Genomic DNA, 27,888 nt, shown 5'->3' on the forward strand with positions numbered 1-27,888 from the left:
TGTTGGTAGCACAAGGTGGGAAGTAAGGGAGAATGAGATGCAGCCAACGTAAGCAGCTGAAAAAAAGAGGTAAATACAGACCTACGGCCTGATGGTTTGGGCACGTGGCCTCTGAAAAGAGGAGGCACAAAGCAAGTGAGGGGCATGGAGGCACTGGAGAAGGCAGCTTAAGCAGCTCCCACCCAGTCTTCTGGGGGTCCCACATCTCCTTGTTCCCAGTCTGTGCTACCAAAGCTGCCTCACCAAGCAGTGACACTGTCCCCTTCTTTTCCCACCTGAGGACACAAGTAGCAGGAGCCCCAGTCCTCGCAGAAAGACAAGACACCCCCAAAACACCTTGCCTCATGTGACCTCAGAGGTTTTTTTTTGCTTCCTTTACATTTCTGGACTCACTTCTGCAACGCTGATTTTAAGAGAGGAGCTGCTGCAGGCTGGGCTTGCTCCGATCATAGCCAACAATCCCCACCTTGGGGCAAAATTACAGGTTTCTGCAATTCCCAAGGCAGATGCCCACCTACCAAGCATCACCTTGATACTTCAGGTCTTTTCTCTCTCCACAGAGAGATCCCAGCGTGTTTTAGCCTTGCAACCTGCATGTTGCAAAACAGGTACACGGCTTCATAAATATCCATGCAACCTCATTAAGAGCTAAAGGCTCGCAGTACCCACTGAAACACAATGCATCATTATTTATGCTGCAAACCATGTGAGAATGACACACAATGCAGAAACAAAATGCCTAATTAAAAGTGACACAAGAGCACAGAGCCAGATTGTAATCGGAGTGGTGGATACTGGGTGCTGTCTAAAAGGAATGAAGTCATTTGCCCAAGTGTGGATTGAGAAACACTAAGCAGTAAATCCTCACACTCTGTCTCATTTATGCCTTTTTTACAAGCAGGGACAAGGAGAAAGGAAAAGCCATTTGCCAAAGTAACAGAACAGGTTAGTAGAAAGGAGTCAGGCTCCAACACAGCTCTAAATAAAGAGTGGGCTCTAAGAGCCCACTGGTTGGCACTGGGACCGGTGGCGATGGATGGCTGAGGACACCCAGAGATTCAGACTCTGGAACAGCCTTCAGCTGACAGAAAAAGCAGCGGTTTCTGAGATGAAACCATGTCCCTTTATTCTGGAGATGATGGGATGCAGTGGCCCAGGGCAGAGCCCTAGGCACGGACGGTATCACCCAGCCACTCTGCACAGCGGGGAGGGAAGAGGCTGCGGCACCGCAGCAGAAACGAGTGATGTCACCACCACTTAATTAGCCTGACTTTTTTTCTTCTTCTTTCAAAACTTGACATTTCCTGGAAACTACATGAGCAAAAGTGCAGCAGATGGGTTGGAAACCTGAGCGCGAAGCAGATGTGGGCACGTCCTGTCCTGCCTTCCAAGCCCTTCTATAAATTCTTTGCAAGTGACGTCTGTTTTGGGGAAGTGATTTAGATGGCAGTTTGAGCTGCTCGATGTTGCACCCAGAAATCCGAGAGGAGGGGAGGGGGCAGCAGGCTGGAAGGAGGAAGGGGATGTGGATGGGTTTGGGCACGCACATAAAGGAACAAAAAGAGGAGGAAAGGATGAAAACGTAACACTAGAAGTTTGGATGGGTACGAAAAGAAAACAGAGGGAAAAAGCAAGGATGAAGCGGAGCTGGGGAAAGCGGGAGAGCAATCCCCAGGCAGCCCCCCCAGCAACATCCCCAAAGCCCCAGAGCTGGGGTGCAGCTCCCTCCCCAGCCGTGCTGTCCCCATCCAGCTTGGGTAAGGCAGCTGCAGCGCTTCCCTCGGTGCCCAGCACCGTCCCCCCAGGGCTGGGCAGCAGCAGACAAGGAAAGCAATGGCAAACCACACGTGGGCCCAAATTAGCACGCAGCCCTGTGGTCACTGGCATGTCCCCAGCTCTCCTGCCACAGCGCTGCTCTGGCCGTGCCTCCAGCCCAGGCCGGCACCTTCCCTTCTCCACCAGGCACCGCGGAGCCGGGCTGAGAAACAGCTGAACTAAGGCGTCTCTGCGATCAAAGCCCCTCGCCACAAACCCAGCTCTGCTGGCCTGCAGCCCCACGGCTGTCTCCAGAACCTGTCTCCAGCCTACGAGCAGGTAAATGCCTTCGCTATCACGGGATGAGCCAGCAGCCAATTTAACAAAAGCAATCAGGGGCTTTCTTCTGGTTCATTTTTGGTTTTAAACCTGAAGCTTTGGGGACCAAACTTAGCTCTCTGGAACCAGGAACCTGCAGCTGCTCTGCCTTGTCCTACCTGTGGCCACGCTATCAGCCATTCCCCTGCGATGTGTCACTTGCCCCACCACACACAGCTCCCACTCCAGATGCTCCTCGCGTGCCTGACAAGGCTTAAACAAGTCCTGCTGACCCACTCATTACCTCCGTGGCTCTCTGCACCCCTTAGCCCTGTCTCTGTCTTGCTTAACCTTAATCATTCTGATTCCTTGGGGCAAATGCTGATTCGCCGTTCATGCTTCATACGTTACCCATACTTAATAAACAGCAATTACTTATGGAATCTCAATATATAAATTATTTTACTAAGCATACATACATTGAGCCAATAGCCCTACAAGGTGCTTTGCCAGATGGCTGGGATAAATCTCCATGTACCAAGGGAAAGGTGACAAGGCTCCAGGTTTGTTTGCACAGAGGCTTAACCACCCACAAGTGACCCCGTGGTGGCTTCAGCTGCCCCATGCCCACCCCCAGACCTCAACCTACCAAACAACCACACCGCAAGCTCAAAGCAATGCGTTGCCTTGCTGCAAAAACATCTCCAAAATGGGAGACCCTCAGGTCACTCAGCATCTTTGGGTGGTAGCTCCTTCATCTGAAGGGATCAGGATCAAGCCAGACCAGGCTGCACAGACACGGGCAGGACACAGGCTGGAGGTGGCTGAACCCTTCATCACATTCTCCACCTCATCTTCATCACATCTCCACCCCTCCTGTTCACAGAATCACAGAATGGTTGTGGTTGGAAGGGACCTCTGAAGATCATCCGGCCCAACCCCCTTGCTTCAGATCCTTTTTTCAGCTTGTTTTGCTGGGCAGTCAACACGGCTGGCACCAAATCTCAAAGCCAGATTTTGGAGAACAGCCATTTCCAAATTGAACCAAATACCTGGCTGAGGAGGAGCATCGAGAACATCAGCAGGAAGAGAAAAAAACACCCTGACTCAGCACTGCCTCTCCCACAGGGCAGGGAAGACAGCAAGGGAGAGAAACACGCAGCGAGGCTTTGGCTGCACACCATGTGAAGCAGCCCGCCCTTCTCCATCCCTGGAACAGGGTCACCGGTTTCCACGTTTAAGTGCGCCTAAAAGACCAAAGAGCAGCATCAATCTCAGGATCAGGTCGGGCTGTTGGAGCACTGCCAAGGAGTAATGCTCTCACTAGACTGAAATTAAGGTTCCCTAGGACCCAGCAGCAGCAGCACTCTCTTCCCTAAAGGGGCAAGTTTGGGTCCCCATCTCACCCCACTGCCAAGCAGGTGGGACCACAGGAGCTTCAGCTTGGTGCCTAGAAAGGAGAGGTCAGAAAGCAAGATAATCCTCTCTTTGCAAGCTCTTCCCACATATCCTCACATCACCTGCCAGCAGATGACCACTTGCACACACTTTCCTTAGAGGGTTACAGCAAATTATACCCGTCCTCCTGGAAGGAGGCAGAGCTTTGAAAAACCTTGCTCATCTCAGAGCAGAGAGGCCCCATTGCTACCCCTGGAAAATAGCTTTCCATCCCGCCTTTCCCAAGCATGAAAGGGAGCTTTAATCCTCAGCCATCTTCCTCCAGCATCTTTCCATGGCAGAGCGATCCTGCTTCCCTCCCCAGCACCTGAGCAGCACCTAGCAGAGAGAACACGGGATATAGTAAGTGATCCTATACAGGAACCAGGACTCCAAAACCAGAATGTTACAACTAGATCTGGACAAACGTTTGTTCTTGTTTTAAACCCTGACATTCTGCACTGCACGATGCTATTTCAGCCAGACTGGATGTTCTTACAGGCTGGAGCCAGTGTTAGAAGTTTCACTTCAAGGAAAAGATAATGGGGAGACAAAGGATCGATGCTTGCAGGAGAAAGGAGTGGGGACTGATGCTCAGGGAGATGTGGTTGCCAACGCAGTGACCAGCAGCGCTTTCTCTGCAGCAGCACTCCCTGGGATATTGCAAAACACCATCGTGCTAGCACCCAGCCTAGCTCCGTGCAGAACACAGCTCGCAGCTGCTATTAAATTGAACTAGCTTAATTTCACCTCTATCTCCTTCCCTTGGAGGGATCATTCCTAGGGAGCCATCACAACTGCCCTCGGTACAAGATGAAGCAAAAAACCTGCCACGTGGCCCCGTGACCTGATGCTAATCAGCAACACTGATGTGCCTGCAACCACAAAGCCACAAACGAGCAGCCCACGATGAGATAATCTCACCTCACCTTGCGAGAGCCATGAGCTTTGTCATCTCTCAACCATATATTTTGATTTAATCCTCAAAATTAAGCATCGGGATTAAGCTAGAAAATCTGACACTGATCCATTGAGCGAGGGACTCTGTATTCAGATGGATTATCACAGGAAACACGTGAGGCAAGATGGATGTGCCATTGGGAAAGCACGCTGTTCTTGGCAAAACACTGAAACTACACTTGAAGAAAAGGATAACCCCACCAGAATGGGTCAGCTTCCCTGGGAAGCTCTTTTAAAGCCAGAAACCCCTACTATCATCAGACACATTTCTTATTGGAGCAGGTCTGTGACAGACCCAAGTTTTCTCCCACTTCATTCAGCAGGGAAATTCCCAGCTTGCCTTCCAACGTGGGGCAGAAGCAGTCCATAAAAAACAGCAGCTTTCCCACAAAATGGAAATTGCAGATTTGGGGCAGAGAAGACCATCCCCTTTCCTGAGAACGCTGCAATGCTAATCAAGCAAAGGAGGCAGAAGTGGGTGTTCTTCTGTCCTGCTTTTTCACATGAGAAACTGAGCTAAAGCAGGAAAACGCTTTCAAGAGAGCCGTGTCCAACGTTGGTTTATGCCTAGGTCCAAACAAGTATTTAAGGGCGTGCCACCTCAGCAGGCTAGAATTTATTAAAAGACAGTGGTTTTTGGTGTCTCCAAAGTTAGCTTTTACACAGCTTTCGGGGAGGGGAAAGGCAGGTGTCAAAGAGGGACAGGGGCACTTCTGAGATCCAGCTTGGTGGTTCTGAAGGCCCCTGTTGCTGCCAGGCCAGCTGACCAAATGACCTCAAGGACTCTTGGCCCACCCAAGGGGTCTCCAGACCAGACCTAACACCCCTCAAACACTCAGACCATCAGAGGCTTGCGTGATGCACCTGCGTGGTCAACGGAAGACCATGAGCAAGTCTAATTATGACGAGCTTGAGACACGTTTCCAAACTCCTACCCTGAGCAAATTCTGACTCCTGCTTTATGATTTCCTCAGCCAAACACTCCCCACTCCCAAAAAAATCACAATCCCTTTGGCTGGAGACCAGCCATGGGCTGAACCTGGGCTCCATGCGCCAAGCACGACGGCAGCAGCCAGGCTCAGAGCCGTCCTCCCCGAGCCTGCAGCAGCCCAGCTCCTTTGGCTGCTTTCTTCACCATTTAAGGATGAGGAAAGCAGCCGCTTGGGGCCCGGCGAATTACCTGTGAGTGATTTGTTTTTGCTGCGAGTGCCTATGCCCTCACCACACAAACAAGCTCCTGAAGAAAGGAGGGTACAGAGAGAGGAGGAAAAAAAAAAAAAAAAAAAAAAAAAGAGAAGCCAACAGGTTGATCTGGATTACATCAACGGTTACACCCTCCTCCGTTTAATGAACATAGGAGAACAGGTGCTTGTAATTTATTAGCCAACCCACGAGCTGAGGAGACAGGAATTAGCCGACCAAGCTCCTCAGCGTGCCACTACTCTCCTTCCCTTTGAGGCAGCAGCAGCAAGAAAACTTCATCTCTTTTTTTTTTTTTTCTCCCTTCCCTCCCTTCTCCTCCCCTAGAGCTGCAGAGCCACAAGCTGAGCATGACTAACCCTTGCAAAGCCTTCACTAGTGGCTCCCTCTCCTCCTGGGAGGTGTCAGGGAAGATGAGCAGAGGAAAAGCAGCCAGCACGTCCCCAGATCGCCTGGGCCGCTGCAGCCCCAACGGCGTGGCCAGCAATGGCTACAGCTCCCTCAGCCTCCACGGGGATGGCGGATACCAGAGCTCCTCTTACTTCTCCATCGATGGGAGGCTCCTGGCTCCCGTGCACCTTGATATCGACACCGACTTCCAAGCCATGCGGCAGCAGGAGACGGAGGACATCAAGCTGCTCAACAACCAGTTTGTGACCCTAATCGAGAAGGTAAGGCGAGCTGCTGAGGACCACGGCGCAGTGTGGGGATGAGGAGGGTGGCGGGGAAGCAAACGCTAACCAGTCTGGCAGGGGACTTCTGGAGGCCTTCAGCTAACCACTGCCAGGCTCTGAATATCAGGCTAATTACCCAATTAGTTATTCCTTCGGTGCTATCTCTTTTGACAAGGGCTAGCATCATCCCTAGGTAAAGCTGGGCCACATCTGTGGTCAGCAGCAGCGGGTGGCCTGCGTGTCTCCTTCACTGTGCCTGTCACCCCCTGGGTGACCTCTGCCGTCAGGGACCTGGCCCTCCCTGAGCACAGCAGGGTGGTGGAGGCACGGTGCCGGACAGAGCAGGCCTTGGGCTCCTGTGGTGGACAAACAGCCACGAGCAGTGACGCTGCCTGAGGTGGCCGCTCCAATTCTTCTCTGGCTGCTGAAAGACAGCTGGAAATTCACCCCTGGAGGTGCAGAGCGGGCAAGGGAGACCCCCCCTAACACCTCCCTCCTCTGTGGTTTTTACCGTGAGGGGTTGCACGCTCAGCCAAGAAAGTGTCGCTTTCATCTCTTAAGATCCATGAGAAGGCAGAAGATTTTCTCAAAGGAAAACAACTCATCCAGCCGAGGCAGGTTTCTGCAAAGCCCTGGTGCTCTGTAAACAGATGGTAATCTCCTAGGAGGATTGCTTCACTGCAGTCTACAATACAGGCTCTCAATGCCAAGCTACTACAGCTTGGGATTTTATTTATTTATTATTATTTTCTTTAAGTCTACCTCTAAGAGGACCTGAGTTCACACTGGGAAGGAGGAGGGCGGGGGGGACCATCTCCCATAGCATCTATCCCAACCGAATAGTTGTGTACCCACCACACCCACATGTGCAAACAGGCAGGTGGTGGTGCCAGGGGGCTGACCCTGCATGGAGGAGCAAGGCAGCCTCCGCGTCTGTGCTTTTCTAAGCACTGATTTTGGCAATGCAAAGCTGGAAAACAACTGCTTTGGAAATCACCTGGATAGGTTTTGTTGCATGTGCTGCTGACCTGGTCCTCTGACTATCCAGAACAAGAGGGATGCGTGCACATACAGCCAGCCCTGCGCAGAAACCAGACCACAGGAGAAAGGATGGGAGCAGGGGAGATGGGGCAAGACCACACGGTGACAATACGTACGTAAGCCAGACCACAGGCACCAGCCTGTTCCGTGCAAACAGAGATGGAAGAAGTGACAGAGGCTCCAGATTTCACGATAAGCCCAACCTGGTGGCCTGCCGATAAGCATGGGCCTGATGGACAGAAGATACAAATACTCCACCTTAGTTAGGCGGCTTTGTCTTCAGCACTTGCAGCTTCTGCATTTAGCTTTGAAGGCTGCAGCTTCAAGTGGCACGTAAGTGGTAAACTTCAACCATCTGCCTCGGGCTCTCATTCCAGAAGAAAGTAATGACACTTCCTTGTCACAGAGAACTTGTCTTTTTAATCGGGAATTCAGATGGTCTCAAGCCTGAGCGGCTAATTCCTCAGGTAATTGACAACAATAACTTTAGGAGCTTGCTGCTGATGGGCTTCCAGCAGGCTGTTCCAGATCTGCTAGTATTTCCTTTCCATTTGCTCCAGATATGTCCAGGTGAAAGACAATGAACAGCCGAGGAACTACGTCCCTGTTTGAGGCCCTGCCTTTGCCTTGAGCAGCTCAGGTGCAGAGGCCTTCAAGGACTACGCTTTGGTCACTTCTGTGTTCAGTCATGGTCTTCCCAGGATATGAGGCCAGATTTGGGTGATTATTCTGCTGCAAAGCTCACATTAAACGACTTTGCAGGAAAGGATGCTGTATGAGAAGCCAAGATGAAAGCAGTTCAGCCCAGCGGATGGGTATGGCTTGAGAACAGGAAAGAAATTGAGAAGTTAAGGGGGAAAAAGAGCAACAAACCATTAGGAGCAAGGTCAGGAACTGAGACCTGATGTGAGGGTCAGTGAGAGACTTAGAACAGCAGCCAATGCAACCATTTACTATTCTAGTAGCAAATGGGGAAGCTGCCTTAATATGAGAAGTTGTTCTCCACAGCCAGTCCCGCAGGTTGATCCCAGCCCTGCTGACCACAGTCTTCTGAGGGATGCCCTATTGCACTCCCTAAGATGCCTCAGATGGAGAGAACAAATGGCCCAATTGTTGACAGGTAGCCCCAGAGGCCACTTCCTCATGCCACCTGTAATGCCCCTTTCTGGCTCCGCCACAGCATCACCCTGCAGGTACGCAGCCTCACGCATGCACGCAGAATGTGACACTGGTTTAGAGCCAGGACAGAGCAGACAGTCACCAGACTGGACGACCGACTTGATGTCTACAGACGTGTACTATGTTATCAGGAAAAAAAGGATTAGGTCTCTAACAGCGAGACCTGGCAGATCTTAAAGCTCCTACCCCTTCTGCTAATAACAGACTGCAAACATCTGAGAACTGCTTTGCTTGGCTGCACTACGCTCCCACTTCTCTCTCTGCCCAGATAAGCAGCTCTTTGGGAAAGATGCTGTCTCTCACCGTGTGCATCTGTGAAGTGCTCAGCAGCAGGGAACTGTCTCTTCAGTTCACTGATGCTGCTTGTGGCCACAAGAAGTTACACAGCCTCCTGCACTCCACTGCTCTCGCCACGTAAGGCATCGCTGAAGCTGTACCTTCTTTGCAGCGCAGATGCACTTATCTCAGCATTGCATCATCTCCATGACAGAAGGTTTCTGGAGGCAACTGACAGCTCAGAAATCACCAGCCAAAATGCAACTGAAGGAGTTTGGTTTTGTTCACAGAGCAATGCGACAGAGAAGTACCAATTAAATAATTAATTAAAGCTAGTCAAGAGCTTTGAAGATGAACACTGAGCATTACTGTCCAGATTGTGAGTATTAGGAAAGAAGAGTGCCAGATTTGAATAGTGGGTGGATGAGAATGCAATGTATCCTCTCTCAAGCAGACAGGCACACAGAGACCTCACATGGAGCCTAATTATTCACTCACTCTCTAGAGTTCCCATAGTTCTTCTCTGTGCTGCTTTGCAATACAACCCAGGACTCTGATTCATCACTCAGGCTTTGCCATGGTGTAATCCTACAGATCTGAAAGGAGTTATCTTTTCTGATGTTTTGAGTTTGTGCCACTCTGAGGCAGTAAAATCAGAATCCCATTATACAACACTTCTATGCATGATCAGTAGTGGATTTTCAGATTTTATTTCATACTTTCGGAGGTAAAGGGGACTAGCACTGAACAATTGTTATTTTTCAGCGACTTAATAAGAGATGCTCTTTCACTTTCCTATCAAGAAATTAAGCAGCATGTAATGTGTAAAACCTCTGCATGTCCCAGGTCTGTTCTTTAGGGGGTTTCTCCTTCTTACCTGGAGATCTCAGTTAGGTCCAGCAGCTACTCCAGAGGTCTCCAGACCAGAAGCACTCGGTCAGTTTTGCTATCAGCTGTTGGTGTTGCTGAATGCTCTGAAATTTCTTCGGCAGGTCAAGTGCCTAGAGCAACAGAACAAGATCCTGACAACACGGTGGAATTTCCTGAAGGACCAAGACAACTCCCACTCCGAATCAGACATGAAGGCCATCTACGATCAGTACATGAGCAAAATGAATCAAGAGATGAAGGCACTCAACTATGAGCAGGAAAATCTTGAGTTGGAGCTGACAAAGGTCCTGAGCACCATGGATAACTTTCGAAGCAAGTAGGTATATCCTGGTATATCCTTGGATGTGCAAGGGGAAACGGGTTTGCAAAGTACGGGTTAAGCTGCATGGACAAGGAGTAGCGTGGCAGTGATTCAACACAGCCAGCCAGTTATTCCGAGGAACAAACAGAACTGTGCATTTGAGATTCCTAGCCTCTTCCTAACTAGAGATGGAAGTAACCCATAGAAAGCAAATCATCAGGGCATCTGAGAAAGGCCTCAGACCAGAGTACATCTCTGGGCAACAATATTACCAGGAATGACAGCCAATAAAACAAAGAATTATTTATTCTCCACGCTGTTATCACAAGCCAATACTTCCTCCCCAAACTGTTTTATGGACTAGACTACTTAGCATTAACAAACACCCCCTCTTTTCCCTATTCTCCCCACAAAATTTAAAGCAAAATTCTGCTTTGACCAAGGAGTCAAATTCTTACCCAGAAAACCTCTGGACAGAAAATAGGAAGGCAGCTGGAAGTTTAAGAGAGGGCCAGCTGCAGAGTGCTTATCGCTGCTTTTGTCAAGAGCTTCGAGATCTTCTGATAAGAAGATTTGAGATGCTCCGTGGCTCATTTAAGAAGACAATGCTCTCCTTATTATCGGTGTCATTTGCATACCGCACAGATGAATCCACAATTAGATACTTTCCCTTACAGTTACACCCAGCTGCCTACACAAGCTCTCTGGAGCCTTCCGTGCTGATTTGTAGCGACGACCCACCTGTGGGCACTGTCAAAACAGAACAACAATGCTAAGGGCCTACCCCTCCGCTGGCACTGATAGACATCGCTGTAATAATAGCCCAAACCTGTTCCTGATGAACAAAGCGATGCATAAATAATAACAGTGCCCTTCTCCAGAGTTTAGCCCAAGGATCTTAAAGCTCCCTGCAGACCTTGATTAAACCAGCTGCTCAACGTGTCTGCAAATTAGGGGAAGGATTGATACCTCCGCTTTACGGACGGGGTAACGGGGAGACAGCAGCTGCATGGGGCGAGCTGGTGGCAGAGCAGGAAGAGGAGCTAAGAGGTTGGCTCTTGACCTTATGCTGAAATCATTATGCTCAGCATCTTTCCAGAACTGATGCACTTACGTACAGATGCCTACAAATCCCCGAGTTCCTCGTGGTGGGTGCCTGTACTTCATTTGGATGCTGGTTTCACTAACAGACTTGGAATCACTGCTGCTTGCTTTGCTGACAGGTAGCCACCCTGAACTTGGATTTAAGCCATAAGAGGGATTGTGCCATTTAAATGCTTTAGGAAAGGGAATAAGACCTCAAGACATCTCTGGGGGCACTTGTTCCTCCTTGTACATCCCCTGGGAAGAAAAGGCTCTGTGGCCGTGCTGTTACAAGAGATACTCCTTGTTTTATTCTGTGACAGTCAGGAAAACCCAGATAGGAAAACAGTCAGGCTGGTAGAGAAACATCAGATCAGTCACACGTATCTGCTCTCACAGCTTGTACCCTCATTTGTTCTCAGTAATTACCTCATTAATTGCCCATGTCTGGCAATTTATTTTTATGAATTTAAATGAATGTCTGCATTTATTTCTCAGCCCAGTTTCTTAGGGATAAAGGTGCTTAGGCAAACTGGTTGGCTGTGTGTTTCCCTCCTTATTTCTGATCTTGGACAGTTTCAACCTAGTTGGACAAACGGGTAGACAAGACAGATATGCTATACTGCTAGAAATTCAAAGCCCATGACCAGCTAGAGGAACAGGACCACCCCCCGACCCAACACACACAGGGGGTAAGGACATAGCATGTAAACCTGCACGGGATCAGACAGCAGGGAATCCACACCGGGCACCAGTTTATGAGCAGTTTATTTGAGCAGTTTATTATGAGCAGGCACAACTATTGGTCTTGGGAAAAGTTCCCGCTTTGTGGGACTACGCAGCCACAGGAAAACAGCCTTCGGAAATGACACTGCTCCTCCGAGCACTCTTCCTTCACTTACAGAGCCCTCCCACTCCGCTTTCTATTTGTGAGCTGCAAGGCACAAGCCCTGCCAGGGTGGCCTAAGCAGCAAATAAGCAAAACCCACCCTGTCATTGGGTGCTGCTAACCCCCGAAGCCAGCGCCGGTGGATTTCTGCGACAGTGACAATCCGCTGAGCTGCTCCCGGCCACTGGTGATTCACGGGGAGAGAAGTGCTGCTTCTGCTGAGCTTTCTCCAGGCAGCAATCCAACCCCGTCCTAACCCACACTGGCTCTGTTGAATCCTGCAAGACAACTGCCTCAGCCCAGTTGTTTTTCTGGAGCGAATGGTCTACTTAAACCATGCAAATTTTGGAGGCTTCCAGCTCTTGCAGAGGTTTCTTTTCCCAAGGGAAATATTTTTGGGGAAGCAAAAGGTAGTAACTCCACTAGCAATTTTAATTGGGCATCTGCTCGTCCCTGCTGTGGCACTCCAGACATAGCCATGCACGCAGTGGTGCCCAGGCAGGCTGCTGCCCAAGAGATCCTAAGTGAATCTGCCTGTCAGTGCTCCTTGGGAAGGCCTTGATTTGTCTGTCTTTCCTGTTAAGGGATTGCTTTCCAGAAGACACACAGGAGACTTAGCTAGCTGGGATGTTTTCACCTTCTCCAGCTTCCTTAGGGTAACATTCACCAGCGTCAATTTTCCGTCGTCACTGTTCCAAAGTGAGAGGATGGAGAAGGGACAAAGGAATAAATCGAAGGCTGACACAGGGTCTCAAACCCTGCTTCTTAAGGAAATCAAGCTAAAAATCAAATACCAAAACATCCTCGAGTAGGACTGCCCAGGGGTGAAGCCTTTGCTTCAGCTCCCCACGCGTGATTTGCACATGCAAAGAGCCATTTGAATGAGAAGGCAGGGAATTTTTGCATGTGCCGAGCAACTCTGGGGTGGGACTAGGAGAACACTGCAGGAAAATACGGGGTTGCCAGCCTTTGGAGGGGCCATTACTGAGACCCAGGGATTATGACAGTCAAGCCTTCCCCCTGGAGATTGGTCAGCCAACGTACCTCTGCCTTTGCAGCTGGTTTTCAGTGGTTCCCTCCCCCCTTTCCTTGCTCCACAAGAGAGACTGACTTAATTCCATGCCACCAGGCTCAGATCTATCCCACCACTGTATCTTCACCCTAAGGTAGTCTTGGAGGTGTGTCCAGAGAGGAACGTAGCCTGCCTGAAATGCAGTTCAGCTCTGATTTTGCTTCACTGATTATGGAAGGAGCCCAAGGCGACCAGACGCCTGTCTCAAGTGCGGCTTAAGTGCATGAAGTGAGATAGGATGGATTTGTGCCTTAATGCATGATTGCTTGAGGATTACCTTTAAGGAGATAAATGCTGTAATGTGTTTGTGGAAGGCTCCATCCCCATGTGAGTCACCTCCCGGCCGCCACGTCCCTCCGGAGCCGTGCGGTGAGCATGTTTGGCTTGCTTGGCCTGCTCCCTTTCAGGCAGGAGCGTTGTTTGTTCCACACGCAGGATTATGTCAGCGCCCGGCAATGTGCGAAGCTGCTTCAGCAGGCTGGGACAGACTGGGATTGGGCTGAGATGCCATGAGGATGAAGGAAGAGTGGCAGGCTGTAATTAAGCTCGGTACATAGTTACTGGCAGCATGGCTAACATTCCAGCTGAAGAGCAGAAAAACCAGACAGGTAAATCTTGTTAGCCACGCTGCCTGGCCCTATAAAAGCAGGCAAGGAAAGGGTGAGTTTAACACCATGGGGATACAAAAGGGGAGCCTTAGAAGTGCCCAACTGTAGAGCCTGTGACAATCGGATCCCTCCTGTGCCCTCGCTATCTCCTCTGTGGAGGAAGCAATGGCTCCAGGGAACTGTTTTCAATATTCCAGGTCAGCTCCCAGGCACGACTTACCCCCTTGCCCTGCAAAGCAGTCCCCTGTGCTGCATTCCCAATGCTTTTTCCTCTTTCTGGTAAAAGTTTGTTCAGCAGCAGAGCAGAGCTTGTAGCCAGAGTGATGATGCACCCGACCGTCAAACAACAGAATGCGGCTGTCATTCCGGATTTTATTATCACTCCTCTGTTAGGAAATACCATTTTACCTCATTTGCAAAGATCTTAGCCCTCCAATTTGGTGACATCTGCAAGTAGCACTCAAAGGCTTAATTCCCAGCCTGGAAACGCTATGAGCACATTAGGGCAAGAGGAGCCTGAGGTGTCCTGGAAGCGCAGGGAAGCCAGGGCCTCCCTGGGAGCACGGCCTGCTCCGGTCTCAGCAGAACAGCCAACACGCCCCTAGTGTGTCCTGCAGCACAGCGGGAGATACCAGACACCCATCACAGAATGCTTCTGGCCTCATGCATGGCAAACAAGCCACCTCCTGCTGGTCACAGATCAGGCCCAAAAGAGACCCTGCGGTTTCCTGCTTAGATTGCTGCTCTCAGCAGCATCGGGGCAAGCCACACACTTGCCACAAGAGCCAACAAGGACTGGTGTGTTCCTTAAACTAGCCTCTCGTGCCTGGTGCCAGCCTTCAGGAAATGCGTTTGCCCCAGACTAAGTCTTTGCCATCCTGGTCCTGCCATATCAAACCCGTTTTTAAACACCTGCAGGGTTGGTTCCCTTGCTGGATATTTAGCCATTAGGACTCCACCCTGTCCCGTACGGTTTTTGTTACCTTCTGGTCTGTGGGCACTGTTTTCCATGAATTGCTTTGTCAGGTCTTCTGTTTCTTCACTAATCATGCTTACACTTAAGATAAGTTCTGATGCCAGTCCCGTTTTCTCTGATTTTACACAACCAAAGCTTTCTCCCTCGAGAAGCCTCTCAGATTCTGAAGATTAAATGCTGAGGATACCTGAAAGAAACAGAAGAGAAAGGCTTAGGGTAAAAATCTGGGACTCTTTGGGCATGCAACTGGCTTTCACAGAGAACAGCTCATCACACCTCACTTTGCAGTGCCTGCTCTCTCTCTGTGGCAAATGTGAGGTAACCTGAGGTTGCTTAGCCCTCAAATTAAATCAGAGTTAAAGCTACCTCCTCTTACTCTTTTTTTTTTTTTTTTTTTTTTAGTCTGAAAGTGCTAATGGTGTTAATCTAGAGTAGCTGGCATGTGGCAGCTTGTTACCCTCTCTCTTGTCCAGATGCCCATTCCTAAGAGGTTTCTCTCCTGCTGTTATTTAGGGGCAGAGGACGTCAAGTAGGTGGGATATCATAGTAAAAGCAGAAAGCCTGGATGTCAATGTCTGGGGGGCCAGCAAGACAATGTTAAGCAACCCAGAGACTCATGTGCAATTTCTGACAACTTTTTTCCACTCTCTTTAGATACGAGGATGAAATTCGCCTCTGTAGTGGCATGGAATACACCTTCATGGAGCTCAAAAAGGTCAGTGGCATGGGGAGCTTTTCATCTACATGGTCTCTACACCAGCCAGCCAGGAGCATAAGAGCCCTTGTACCACTGAGGTTTGACGGGGTAATAAGGTCTTGAAGAAGACAGCGGAGTGGTGAACATGGTCACAATTTCAATAGAAGTATAAGCAAGTCTGGGCTGCTTGTGGTTACAGAAGAGCCCCGTGGCTCTTGGCAGAAGCACCGGGGGGTCAGCCTGAGCCTGTGTCCAGCCACACCGCGATTGCCCTGGCCAGACCTGGCCTGGAGAGCTCTGTACCCCAGACCCCCCGAGACAACACCTCTGTTCCCTGGCACGTTTCCTCACAGAATGACAGCATGGGTTGGAAAAAGCTGGAAATTGATAAAAGTGTTTGCTTTTGCTACCTGTTGCGTGGCCACACCCTGCTTAAACATCCCGTCCCAGAGGTAGCTGCATTTGAATATCAGCGCAAATGGAAGGCTTTGTGCGCAGTCTTTACATTAAAGAAAAAAATCCAAGGTGCAGGAATGCAGGATATTATTAGACAGAGGAAATGTTCTCCGCAAATTATCATTATGGCTAATTGCATGTTTTCCCTGACACAGTCATCAGCCAGTAAGGGCAGTTCTGGCAACTTCTGTGGACAGCATCAGTTTTCAATAACCCCTGCTTTTTGTGGTGAACAAAAGATGAGTGGGTACGGACCAGCCCTGCCTGCTTCCTTCTCCACCCTACCTATTTGAAACTTCTACCAAAGCTCTCACCCAAAAAAACAAAAAACAGAACAAAAAAAAACAAAACCTGCAGAGCTGAAGTCTCCACAAAAAGCCTCCCTGCCTGTACAGCATGAGAGCAATTTCACAAGTACCAGGCAATAAACAGCAAGCAACACTTGCTGGGGGCATGGGGGCAACAGAAAAGACTTCTTACTACGACCCAAAGACAAACTATTCATTAATTCACTTCAAACAAACTATTCATTAATTCACTTTCCACCTCCTGCAGGATTTAGACGCGAGTACCTTGCACAGAACTGAGCTGGAGGTAAAACTCAATGGGCTTCAGGAGCTGATGAATTTGAAGAAAACCATCTACGAACAGGTAAAAACGCAATCGAGAGAGCAGCCCTGGCACATGTGCAAGCTTCTGTGAAAAAAAAAAAAAAAACCTTTTTGAGGACATTCCCAATACAGAGAGGTCATTGTTCCCAGTTTGCACCAAAATGAGCGCTTGCCTGGTAGAGTTGCAGCCAACTACTAGATAAAGGGCATAAAGCAGCATCTATCAGCTAATCCCCTTCCCTTGAGGGAGCCAGCTCCATAAGAAGTTTGATCAGGACATTTCTTCTGCCCCACAGCTCTGGGAGCAGCAGCCCTCCATCAGTCCCAAACCCCCACCAAACCCCCCGCTGGCTGTGTTTAGCCTCAGCTCCTAACCCCTGCTGCCAGAGTTTGCCTCCAGACCTGGGGCAGGTGCTGAGTGAGCCGAGTGTTATTTTCTTCGGATCCAGAGGAAAGGCTCACAGCAAAACAGGACAAGCCACTGTGAACCTGGAAGAGGTGCTGAACGCTGTCGTAACCCAACCCAACGTGCTCCGTTCCCACTGGAAGGAGTATGCAGTCGGATGTGATTTCACCACGGGGGGAAGGATGCAGCGTCTGCAGGCCTTTGAACAAACCCAAAGGGCGCAGTATGCCTGCATCTGCTAAAATGGTGATGTGATTTCAGGCACTTACTCAGAGCCTGTAAAATGCTACCGAGCAGGCTCAGCAGTGTTTGGGGAATACTAATGATTTGTCTGAATTCCACCAATACAAACAATTAAAATGCTTGACAGAGGAATGTCATTACCCTTTGTGGGGAAACTGAGGCACAGAGAAGCAGAATGCCCTGCATAATGCCAGAAATACATCAGAACTCACGGCCTGCCTGCATCCAGCCGTGAGGCCTTACTTCTCTAAAATTACTCCTGTTGCAAGGCAATTACAGGGGTAGTCAGAAATCAGATCCTGCTCTGAATCCACGTTCAACACCCCACCCGGGAGGCTGCTGCCTTCCTTTTGAGCTGCTTTCTCTTAGGTCCCACACTGTTGCCCTCAGCAGCAGTCTATATTTCTTTTACAACTCACCCTTTATGCACAGAAATTACCCTCCACCTCTCTTTCTCTGCTTGCTCCTCTCCACAGCTGGTTTTCAGGTTAGTCATTTTCTCGCCCATGCCTGTTGCTCTGACTGACATCAATGTACAGGCACATGCACCCAGCGGAGAGGTAAACGTGGGTGGTTAGCTGCTTGACATCTTTGCTCACAGTACGTTAGCATGAATCAGATGAAATCCCCAGCCTTGATCCTCATTAATAAATCTCTACTTTGGGGGTGGGTTTTTGTTTGGTTTGGGTTTCGTTTTTTTGTTGGCAGAGGATGCTCAAGTCCTTGCAATACACATGCATCTTCTCATATAGCCATTAAAGTGCTCAAAGGTTAACAAAGAAGCTCAAAGACTGAACAACAGTAAGGAAAAAAATGCACTGATAATCCTGTTTCCTGTACGAGTGGTGGGGTACTTCTCCATTATTCATGAATCTCCACATCAGGGCACCCTTTGTTTCCCCAGTCAGAGGCAGACAAGGCAAACAAGGTATACAGATGCTCCTCTAAGAGATTAGAGGCTGCTGCACAAAAGGGCAGAACAAAAACATCAAGATGAAAGCTAAGAGATGGGGAGAGATGTACCAGGTCTCTTTCACACTGGTGTAAATAAGAAGCTACAGAGATGCTGATAAGAGGGAACCCTTGCAGGAGCAGACCGAGGCTGGGGGGAGCTGCCAAGTGAAGGTGCACGCCATCTGCTTGGCAGCGAGGCAGCAAGCCCTGTCTTGTCTGCACACAAACCACCCAGGAGTGCAGTTTACAGGCATGGATTAAGGATCCTTTTTAGGTTCACTGAGGGGAGTCTGCATACATCGTTTGAATTCTTTTCCGTAGAACTGTGACAGAGTCAGCCATCCAGAGCAAATACCCCAGTCAGTGATACCATAGCTTGTGTGCCTGTTTCTGACTCCCCAGGGCTGGCATGAGTTTCTCCAGCACATGAGAGCAGCTCTGGGGAGCAAAACAGGTCTGCTGCTGATAGAGGTGTTCAGAGAAGGGGCCTCTTTCTCCCTTCTCTTATTAGAGAACACTTGCTGTATTCTCTTACAGCAAGTAGCTTTGTTGACTACTTGATATCTCAGTCCTGTTCTCTCTTTGCCATTCAGGAACTCGAGGAGCTGCTGACAGAAATTAAGGACATCTCTGTTGTTCTGGGAATTGACAATACATGCAAGCTCGATCTGAGCAGAATTGTGGAAGAAGTAAGGGCTCAGTATGAAGCCCTGGCTCTTCGGAGCTGGGAGGAGGCTGAAACACTTACCAGGAGAAAGGTATTTGTCTCCTTATCTGATTGATACTGGGGAGAGGCAGGGAAAGAAGAAGGGAGATCAGCCTAGAAACTACAGGAATCAGCAAGATGTGGAGGGACAGAGCACTAACCCAGATCAGCTCCTCCTAATTCACATGTGTAAATTAGGAGCTGAGTTTCATTGCCCAAGACTCTCCACACCGTCAGTGGAGAAAGGCAAGGACATCTCCCAGTGGCAACGCGGCCCACCTAGGATGCAGCAAATGATCTTCCACTGGTGCCCCCTCCAAACAGAGGGAGCAAGAACACGGTTAACAACAACAGGGTGCTCTGTGCCTGGCGCAGCTACAGCCAGAAGACAATACGAGAATGAGCCCTAAATCCTTCCACACCCTGGTATTTTTCCCCAGTTAGGTGTTTCTCCCCAGGGGCAGTGAGAATCCTCCCAGATTCCTTTGCTACAGCAGAGGAAGAACAAATAACCCACTCTTCCATCTCCCCTGCAGCTGAACGAAGGCAACACCCAGTCGGCCACCTATGGAGGTCACCTCCTTGACAGCCGACGGGAGATTGCAGACCTAAACATCCAAATCCAGAAGCTGAGGTCCTGCATCGTGTCCCAGAAGAGCCAGGTGTGTCCTGGGGTGGGTGACAAAGCTCTAATCTGCAGGTCTGAAACTACAGCACACCTAACGCCTCCACCACCTTCCTTCCCCAGTGCCTGTACTTAGAGGAGAATATCAAAGAAGCAGGAGAGCATGGGGAGACGGCCCTCAAGGACGCCAAGGCCAAACTGGTGAAGCTCGAAGAGGCCCTCCAAAAGAGCAAGGAGGATATGGCTCACCTGGTGAAGGAGTACCAGGAGCTGATGAACATCAAGCTGGCCCTGGACTTGGAGATCCTCACTTATAGGAAGCTCGTGGAAGGGGAGGAAAGCAGGTGAGCTGGGCTTCTTTGTGCTTGGACAGTGGGAGAGAGGCACACGAACACCTAGGGAGAAAGCAGGCATCCCAAGCTTTGAGTCTGGTACAGGTTTGATGAAAAAAGAGCAAACCCCAGCTGCCCCCATACAGTTCAGCCCTGCTTCTTGCTCTGAAGTCTTCCGTAAGCTCTCGGAAGGCACCAGCACTCCTCTAGATGATGCTTGGCCCAGATGCTATTGAGTTAGCCTCCACAACCCTACCGTGCCCTTGGCTCTACCCACAGAGCCCAGCTCCCTCCCTCGGGAATTGCAGGTGCTAACACCCACCTTCACGCTCTCTCCTTATGCCCACAGCATGGAGTCTCCAATCCCCACCGTCATCAGTGCCGTGCACTCCAGACCAAAGCACCGTAAGTGGTTTTCTTTGTACAGCTTGGTGAAGCAGAATGTAAGTCAAACACTTCTAAGCTTGCCCCCTCTCATATTCCCTCTCCCAGCAGTTTCTGCCAGCACCTTAAGGAACTCCAAGCTGTTTGCAAGAGGAACAGGCAGCACCAACGGGGAGATGAAGCTGAACGGAGGCAGCACAAAGACCCTGCCCTCTCGAAGCCTCAGCAGCGGCTCAGCAACACCTGAAGCAGATGCTTCCATCTGTGGTGCCCGGCCAAAGTTCAGCTCCCTCTCCTCTGAAGAATGCTCCTAGGAGAAACGGAGCCCCGCAGCACAACCACAAGACTCGGCATCTGCAGCCAAACGAGGCCCGAGTACTTTCTCCTGAACTCAAGCCAGCGTCCAAGGGATGAAGGATGAAAATCCACTCCAGGCTGTCTCTTTCGTCTTTGCACCATCCCAGTTAACAGCTCTGCTACCAGTTACAAGCAGAAACCAGCCCAGGCTTTTAGAGCCTCTCCTACTCTGATACCCATACTGACACCTTCTCCCTCTCTAGGTCTGCTTCCCGAGAGGATTTGTATTCATAGCCTTTGAGATCTATCTATAGGAAACTTGGCAGGAGGGGAAAGTATTATCGCACAAGCTTTTAACACACTAGCCGCCAGCCCAGCCATTTTACCAGTATTACAAAATCATTCTCCCTGCTCTGTGTGTGCCTGAGAGGTGTTCACTGATGTGGCTTTCAAAGGAAGGCAGCGCCGAGCTTTCCAGAGGGAGCTGGTGGAGAGATGCAGTCAGCCTGAGCCAGGTGAATTCACAACATCTGCATTTGCATGTCTGGTGACAAACAGGCTGGCTGCACTCGGGAATCCTTGCCTACTTCACAGTATTTAACCAATTCTACTGCCTTTTGGGTGGCCCCCCATTCTTTCCATGCCACCAAAACTAAAACTCCTCACACTTCTGATCAGCCACCTTCCTAACAGAGAGCACCTCCACCGGTCTCACCTACAGGCTCCCCAGACTCCGCAAGCAGTGGTGCTAGGTCCTAGAAATGGGATGTTCTCTGGCTCCCATGTAAGTAAAACAAGCAGGACTTGTCTTTGTATTTATTGAACTTCTGGAGTGGCTTTTACCTTACCCAGCTGACACCAGCTAATGCACAGCAGCCACACTGCACCAGAGCTCCCAGAGCCAGCTCTGCAGATGCCAGCTGCAGTCCTGGCCTCAGCACAGGCATTTCTGGGTCCCTCTTGCACAAACCACCACGGACGGTGCCCTGCAGTATTCTCCTTCCTGAGGCCAGGCTCTGACCTCAGCCACTGCCACGCAGCCCAACTCGAGTTCACGGATTTTGAGTTCACAGGAGGTGTTAATAGTCTCTTGGTGTAATTCCACTGTGTGCATCACAGCATTTCCATGTTTCTGTAGGATAGACAGCTACTGCAGCATCTCTGTAACCAGGACACCTGCTCTCCGGGGTTATGGCTGTTATAATAAAGTACTGAGTGCCACGTGGAAAGCCTCGCGTTGCTGGTTTGCTCTGAACTTCTTACCTCAACCCACCTGAAATGGCAAGTCCTTCCCCAGTTGCCGGCGGGCCAGGGCTGAGGACCCTGGCTAACTTCTGGCAGCAGAATAAAGCTGAAATTACTTCCCAGGCAATTTGCTTGGTGCAGATCCCCAGGGAGAGGAACAGGGGCTGTGGGGGCTGGATGGAGCCAGCAGCCAAGGCTTTGGGGAGCTCATCACTGTTCTACCACCGGGGACCCCCAACAGACAAAAGCCCCCAGAGGTGCCAGAGGACCTGAGATGGGGAACGCCTCTGCCCTTTGCTGCCCACCTAAGAGCAATGCTGAGCTTCCAGGGTCAGTGTAGCAGCGGGGTTGGGGGCTCCAGGCCAGCAGCTACAGCCCCCAGCCCTTAAATCCGCTGGTGGCGCAGCCCAAGGCTCTTGGTTTCCCCAAATTGTTGGGATGGGAAAGGGGGAAGCCCCAGGTGAGCTCCCAGGGGTAGGAGCCATCACCAGCTGAGGAAGAGACGGAGCTTTAGCACAGAGCTTCCCCCTGGAGGCAGGGCCCAGCAGAGCCCTTCAATGAAAGCCCTTCCAGGCAGAGGCACAAAGCTGCGTTTGGGCAAGGCTGCGCGACACCAAAGGCACACGGAGCCCAGAGGATGGCTCTGAACAGCCCCAGCACCCCTGGGTGGCAGGATGGGGCCGGGGCGCTGCGACACGGAGCCTGCGGTGTCCAGGGTGAAACCCAAACACGAAGGGAGGGCTTGGGAGCACTCAGCCCAGGGATCTGGAGGATGGGGAGCTCGGAGACTGTGCTCAAGGCCAGGCTGGGGAGGGCAGGGGCTCGGCAGCAGCCCAGCTCTGTGAGAGGAGCGCTTCTGGCTGGTTCCTCGCCCTCACACACATTCCTTGGCTGCTTCTGAGCCCTCCACCGCTCAGGGGACTGGAAGCAGGACTCTGGGATTCAGCTCACTGCTCTGGGACCCAGGAAGGATGGGCCTGCTGCTAGGACAAACCAATTCGCTACCTCACTGCCTCAGTTGCTCTGCTGCTCCTTGCCTCAGTTTCCCCACTGACAAAGGGAAAAAAAAAAATGCTATCAAGCCACATTGTGCTGGACAAGGATTTCAGGCAGCAGAACAATTCCTGCAGACCACTGATGGAAGCTGAGCTATGCCTGAAATGGTCGCATGCCTTTGGGACACCCCATCTGCCCACACACCCGTCCTTCCCCCTCTGCCATAATACCCCTTAAGCACTGAATTCATCTATAGGACCTGCCCCTTCCTTAGGGCTAATTCCTGCAGTTATCCTGACAGCAGAGGGATGGCCAGCCCCAAACCCAGCTGCTAAGTTATATGGGGACGTTCTGTAGCTTTTTTTTTTCCTTATCCAGCAAAGGACATCACAACCCGTGAGTGCTGCTGGAATAGCAGGCAGTGCCATCAGCTCAGGACCTCAGAGCTCCCTTTAGGGTGGTGGGAACAGTCCTACAAGGGCAGGGACGCTGAGCCAGCACAGCAGTGAACAGTGTGGCTGTGAGATTCAGCTGCTGCTAAGGGGATCTGTGAAAAAGAGGCAAGCTCATCCGTGTTATCTGGTGAGCTACGTGTGCAATCCAAAGCACAGCCATCTCCTGGTAAAGCCGTATCAGTTTCAAGAAGCTTCCCAGAGATGATCTCAAACCCTGTCTGGAGCCAAAGATCGAAGCGTCTACCCCAGCATGGGGAGAGGAGACATCAGATGGCCAGGACGTGGCCCAGCTGCAAGCCAAGGCCCAGGGCAAAACGCGGGGACAGATAAAACTGTGCTGAGAGCAAGGGGCAGAGCAGATTTCGGTGGTGCAGACGCTGGCAGGGAAGATCAGCGGGCAAACATTCGCGTCTGCACAACAGCAACTGGGCTGGAGTCCAGCAGACAAGCCGGAGCAGACGGAGGGAAGCGGCAGGGCTCCGCTGCTGTTTTCCAAGCGGGGAAAAGTCTGAGCCCAGACCACATCTGAGGGCACCGCATTCCTGGGCCGCTGCCTCCCGGGGTGGGGAGCACCCAAGTGTGGGCTCCTGGCTCCCTCTGCCGGGCAGGTGCCACCACCGCAAGCACTTCCCAGGAGGATCCCACAGCCGCCACGTCCCCAACCACCCCGTCCTGCCCAGCCCAGCCTCCCAGCACAAAGGGAGAGCAGCTCCCAGGCAGCAAAAATCAGCGCGCAAAGCACGGTCGAGATCTCTCCCTGGATGCTTTGGGAGGCTGTGATAGAGGCTACGAAGGGAGACTGAGCCACCGAGGGCTGCCCGACCCCAAAATGTGTTCCTCACCCACCAAGAACTCATGGCCTGGTGGAAAGCACGCCTGTAACCCAGCCTGTTCGTTTCACTGCTCACTCATGCAGAGATCTCACTCTTTTGTAGCCCACACACACTTGGAACCAGCCTGGGGAAGGTAAATTGGTGCCCAGCGGAGTAACCAACAGCTCGAAGTGCCTCTCGACCAGATGCCACCGGTCGTGCCTGGGGGTCGTGCTTATGAAAGAGGCCACGAGCCCTTTATGGCCTGTAGAAAGTAAAAGTCCTCATTATTTTCAAGCAATAGAGCTAAATCCTGCCACCAAAGGCTAAGGATAGCTTTACAAAGAAGCAAGCCAAGCTTTCCCTTGGAAATGCAACCTCCAACCCATCCGCTCCCCCCAGGGAGCAGCCGCCCAGCTGCACGTGGGAGCATTTCTGGTTCTTCTCGCACCTCCTGCCCCTGCAGATGCAGCAGCAGAGCCCACCAGGCCCCGTTTGAACGGGTCACAGACCTGGGCTCGATGCAGACAGCTCCGTGTCCTCCCCGCAACCAGGCCCAGAGCTGCAGGTAAACCTAGACAGGGGAAATCTGGGCAAGCCAAGCTCATGCCCTGTGCCAAAGGGGCAGCAAATCCCTCCACGTGCTCCATGGTGCTAAATGTGTGGGAACTGAGATGGAAACGTGTTCCTGGGGTCAGAAAGGCCAGCCCAGAGCTCCAGAGGCTCTGCACCTCGTGCCACAGAGCAGTGGTGCTTCTTGAAAAGCGCCCCCAAGCCCCCTCGCTCTCCAGCCCACCCCAGCCTGCCGGTCCCAGTTCACCCCCAGCAGCTCCAACTGGTTCCAGCTCAGGTCGGGAGCAGCTCCAAGAGACAGAGGGAGAAAGACGGCTCCCCCAGGCTCACCTCCCAGGCCTGCCACCCTGCACGCTCGCTTCCAGGGCCCGAAGTGGCTCACCTCAGGAAATCAGCCACTGGGAACAGGAACTCCCCCAGTTCTGGGCAGAGAGAAGAGCCGTCTCCCTGCTGCCTGTATGATTTGGACAAAACTGTCTCAGTTTCTCCCATGTGTCCGCAACCTAAGGTGGAATCAAGGGTTTTTTTGTTTGTTTTGTTTTTGATTTTTGTTTTGTTTTGTTTTCCCAGAGGTTGTAGGTAAGGGGGTAGTGTTATAATTCAGTTTTCCTAACCAAATGCTCAGCCCAGGGCACAGAGCAGGCAGTTTAACAGCCAGGAAAGAGGCTTAACCAGCAGGGAGGCGGTGATCTGTACCATCACCACCACCTTCCCAGGCACCTCAGCTGGCGAGATTTCCAGCCCTGACCACGGGCACCCCCTTGGTTCTCGGGGGACCCCAGGGGCACCCCCCCGGCTCTCGGGGGACACGATCCAGCCGCACTGGCTGTGGCAACCAGCCTCGCTGCAAGCCCCAGCCATCAGCCATGCTGCAAAGCAGGCGCCGCAATTGTCTCCGGGGCACCTGGAGCAGGGAGGGGAGAGCAGAGAAGGTGGAGGAAAAACACGCCCGACCCCATCAGCCCATCCACACCTCTCCACGCGTCCCTCGGCAGGGAGGAGCGGCCGCCGGCGCTGGCTTTTTTGACCGTATAAGGCCAAGTTTTGCTCTCCGTGGCCAATCCGGGGAGGAATGCGAACACCCGAGCCGTGCCCAGGCTGCCAAGGCCCGTCCTCCCCTGCCCACGCCCTGCCTCCGCGGGCAGGTGTGCTGAGCCCGACCTGCAGCAGGGGAGGGCAGGCCACATCCCCACGAGACGGGGGAAATTCTGCCCTGCGTGAATGCATCGCTGGGGACAGGGGCCCACTTGGGGCTGTCCCCTCCTGCAGCCCTTCAGACTCCCCAGGGCACCCGAGCCAAGCTCAGGTTGCCTGCTGTGAGGTGGGGTTGCCCGCAGTGCAGCCCCTGCATCTCAACAGCCTCGCTTTCCTTTCAAAGGTTCCCAATTGTTCACCATCCCAGACACTGGAAAAAGCTCCTCTTCTGTCCCACAGCCATCCTGGTTGCTTGGACTCCATCTCCACCCGTGTCTCGTTAGCTCAGGGCAGCCCTGGGGTCTCTACCGCCCAGACAGAGCCTGGGAGACAGCAGCCTGCAGGAGCCTGCTAAGGGAGCTTCAGCTCTGGGACGTCCTCAGTCTGCCTGTGGAGCAGGGGACTTCCACGCGTCGCCCCATCACAGCTGGGATTCCCAGCACTACCAAAACCAGTGAGCAGCAGGGCTGGCAGCCTTCTAGCCCAGCAGCTCCCAGTCCTGGTACTGGGGTTCACTGCCTCAGCCCTGTGAGGAGCGAAGGACACGGTTTTCACCCATCACTTAGAGCCCCCAGATTAGTGAAAAGGAAAAAAACAAAACCAAAAACAAACACCCCGACCCAGCTAGGAGGGATGCAGGAGAGACCCTGAGCTGCCAGCCCTGCAATCCCGTCTCCAGGCCCTGGCGCCCACCTCTGCCGCAGCAGCACACGTGCCAGCTCTGCTCTGACTCCGCATGCCAGCGCCCTGACCAAACGAGCCCAGGAATTTGGAGAAATCAGCGTTCCCTTGTTGTGCTGCCAAGATTCGGTACCCGCCTGCCAACAATCCTGGTTAGAGCGGGAGAGATTCCAGGAGAGTTGTGTCAGCTCGCTGCCCTTGGGCTTACGGGGTGGGAGTGCCAGCAGGTCCCACACCTCCACCTCCGGGCATGCCAGGGACTCACAGCAGCTGCTGCTTCAGTGCTCTCCCCACCCAGCCCAAATACCTGCATTTCCACAAGGCCGTCACGGGTCTGGAGGCAGCCTCACCTGAAACAAAATGGCAGCAGGCTTGGCCATCTGATGTTTGCCCCTATTTCATGCTGCGCAGCCCTCCAGGAGAGCAGAGCCCCAGTGTGGGGGCAGAGAGGGTGCGGACCAGCTCGTGTAGGAGGGCAATGTTTTGTTCCCTGGAAGGCACGAGTCCAAACCATGGTGCTGCTTCGTTCCCGGCTCCTCCTGAGCTACCCTCCCCACTCTGCACACACCATTTATGCTACAGAGCAACATCAGCCAGCGGCAGGGGGAGGCTGGGCAAGAAGCAAAAGGGCACTGGGAAAAGCAGCAGCTCTGCCCATGGCTGGGAACATGAACGAGACTATCCTGGCCTGGCAGGAGAGCAGCATGGATTGGGGTCTATGCCCGTGCTAACCCCCAGCAGGTCTCAGCAGAGATGGGGACATTCCTCTCTCCACCGTAGGAATTTAGCTCATTGAAGCGTGGCAAGGTAACCCTGTCCAGAGTGCTGTCGTGATGCCAAAGGCAGATTTGTGCGAGCTGGTGGCCGTTTCACTGACCAAACAAGGTCAAACAGAAAGAAGGTCACATCAGTGATCAGGAATGAGACTCTGCAGCTCAGATTGGACTCTGTTTGTACCAAGTTTTGTATGCTCCAAGCTCAGCATGGCCCAGGGCCCGTTTATAACCTCAGACCCATCGCCTTCGCCCTGCAGAGATGTTAGCCAGGTCTATGGGACAGCTTTCAAGGTGGAGCCCAGCAGCACATCGCCGCATGGACTGCACACCTTCACTAGAGGCTTACCTGGCTAGCAGGAGCTGTTAGCAGGGAAGAGCAGGTCCCTTCTGTCCCTGCAGCCATCAGTGACCAGAAGGTGTACCTGGGGTTCAGAGCGTGCTCTCTGGATGCTGAAGTCTCAGCTACCGCCTCTCCTCTACTAACTTTAAGCACAGCTACTCCAGCACCTCACATCCCTCAAAACCCTCACCAGGAACACCCAAGCTCTCAGGGAGAATTTCAGCAGCTCCACCAATGCCAAGGCAGCCCCCAAACCCGAGGCAGCAGATGGAGCTGCGATGAACAGAGGGGCCTGGGTGAGCTGGGGCAGTGCCCAGCGCGTAGGGCAGGGTAAGAGAAAATATTTGAGATCGCAAGCTGGACGAGGTGAGTCACACACAGGGACAGGCGGCCCGGCTGCCGGAGCTGCCTGCTCGACTCCCCACCCCTACCTGCACGGTGGGAA

General features: G+C 52.0%; 2 protein-coding genes across 3 annotated transcripts in view; one reads left to right on the forward strand and one right to left on the reverse strand.

The window, feature by feature from the left end:
- LOC116499899 (keratin, type II cytoskeletal cochleal) overlaps window positions 1–27,888 on the reverse strand; it is a 60,458-nt gene that overhangs the window by 17,183 nt on the left and 15,387 nt on the right. The window contains exons 1-2 of one of the 2 annotated variants that reach the window (XM_032204751.1): window positions 16,386–16,445; window positions 14,668–14,847 (exon numbers count right to left, since the gene is read on the reverse strand). The gene's annotated coding sequence lies outside the window, so the exon portion shown is untranslated. Of the gene's footprint in view, window positions 1–14,667; window positions 14,848–16,385; window positions 16,446–27,888 lie in introns of those variants that run through there. The other variant, XM_032204752.1, reaches the window with a different exon arrangement.
- Window positions 6,021–20,388, forward strand: LOC116499901 (keratin, type II cytoskeletal 80-like). Its single transcript, XM_032204754.1, has 9 exons — window positions 6,021–6,341; window positions 9,833–10,047; window positions 15,315–15,375; window positions 16,369–16,464; window positions 18,621–18,785; window positions 19,270–19,395; window positions 19,482–19,702; window positions 20,040–20,095; window positions 20,186–20,388. Exons 1-9 carry the CDS (start codon window positions 6,021–6,023, stop codon window positions 20,386–20,388), a joined length of 1,464 nt encoding a protein of 487 aa, XP_032060645.1.

The sequence above is a fragment of the Aythya fuligula genome, chromosome 29 (assembly GCF_009819795.1).
Source record: "Aythya fuligula isolate bAytFul2 chromosome 29, bAytFul2.pri, whole genome shotgun sequence".
NCBI classification, from domain to species: Eukaryota; Metazoa; Chordata; class Aves; order Anseriformes; family Anatidae; genus Aythya; species Aythya fuligula.

What these genes read in the sequence shown, in the direction of transcription:
- LOC116499901 (XM_032204754.1), top strand. Translation starts at nt 6,021, where the DNA reads ATGACTAACCCTTGCAAAGCCTTCACTAGTGGCTCCCTCTCCTCCTGG. An exon ending in TTGTGACCCTAATCGAGAAG is followed by an intron (nt 6,342 to 9,832) that starts GTAAGGCGAGCT and finishes TTTCTTCGGCAG; the next exon opens with GTCAAGTGCCTAGAGCAACA. An exon ending in TCGTGTCCCAGAAGAGCCAG is followed by an intron (nt 19,396 to 19,481) that starts GTGTGTCCTGGG and finishes TTCCTTCCCCAG; the next exon opens with TGCCTGTACTTAGAGGAGAA.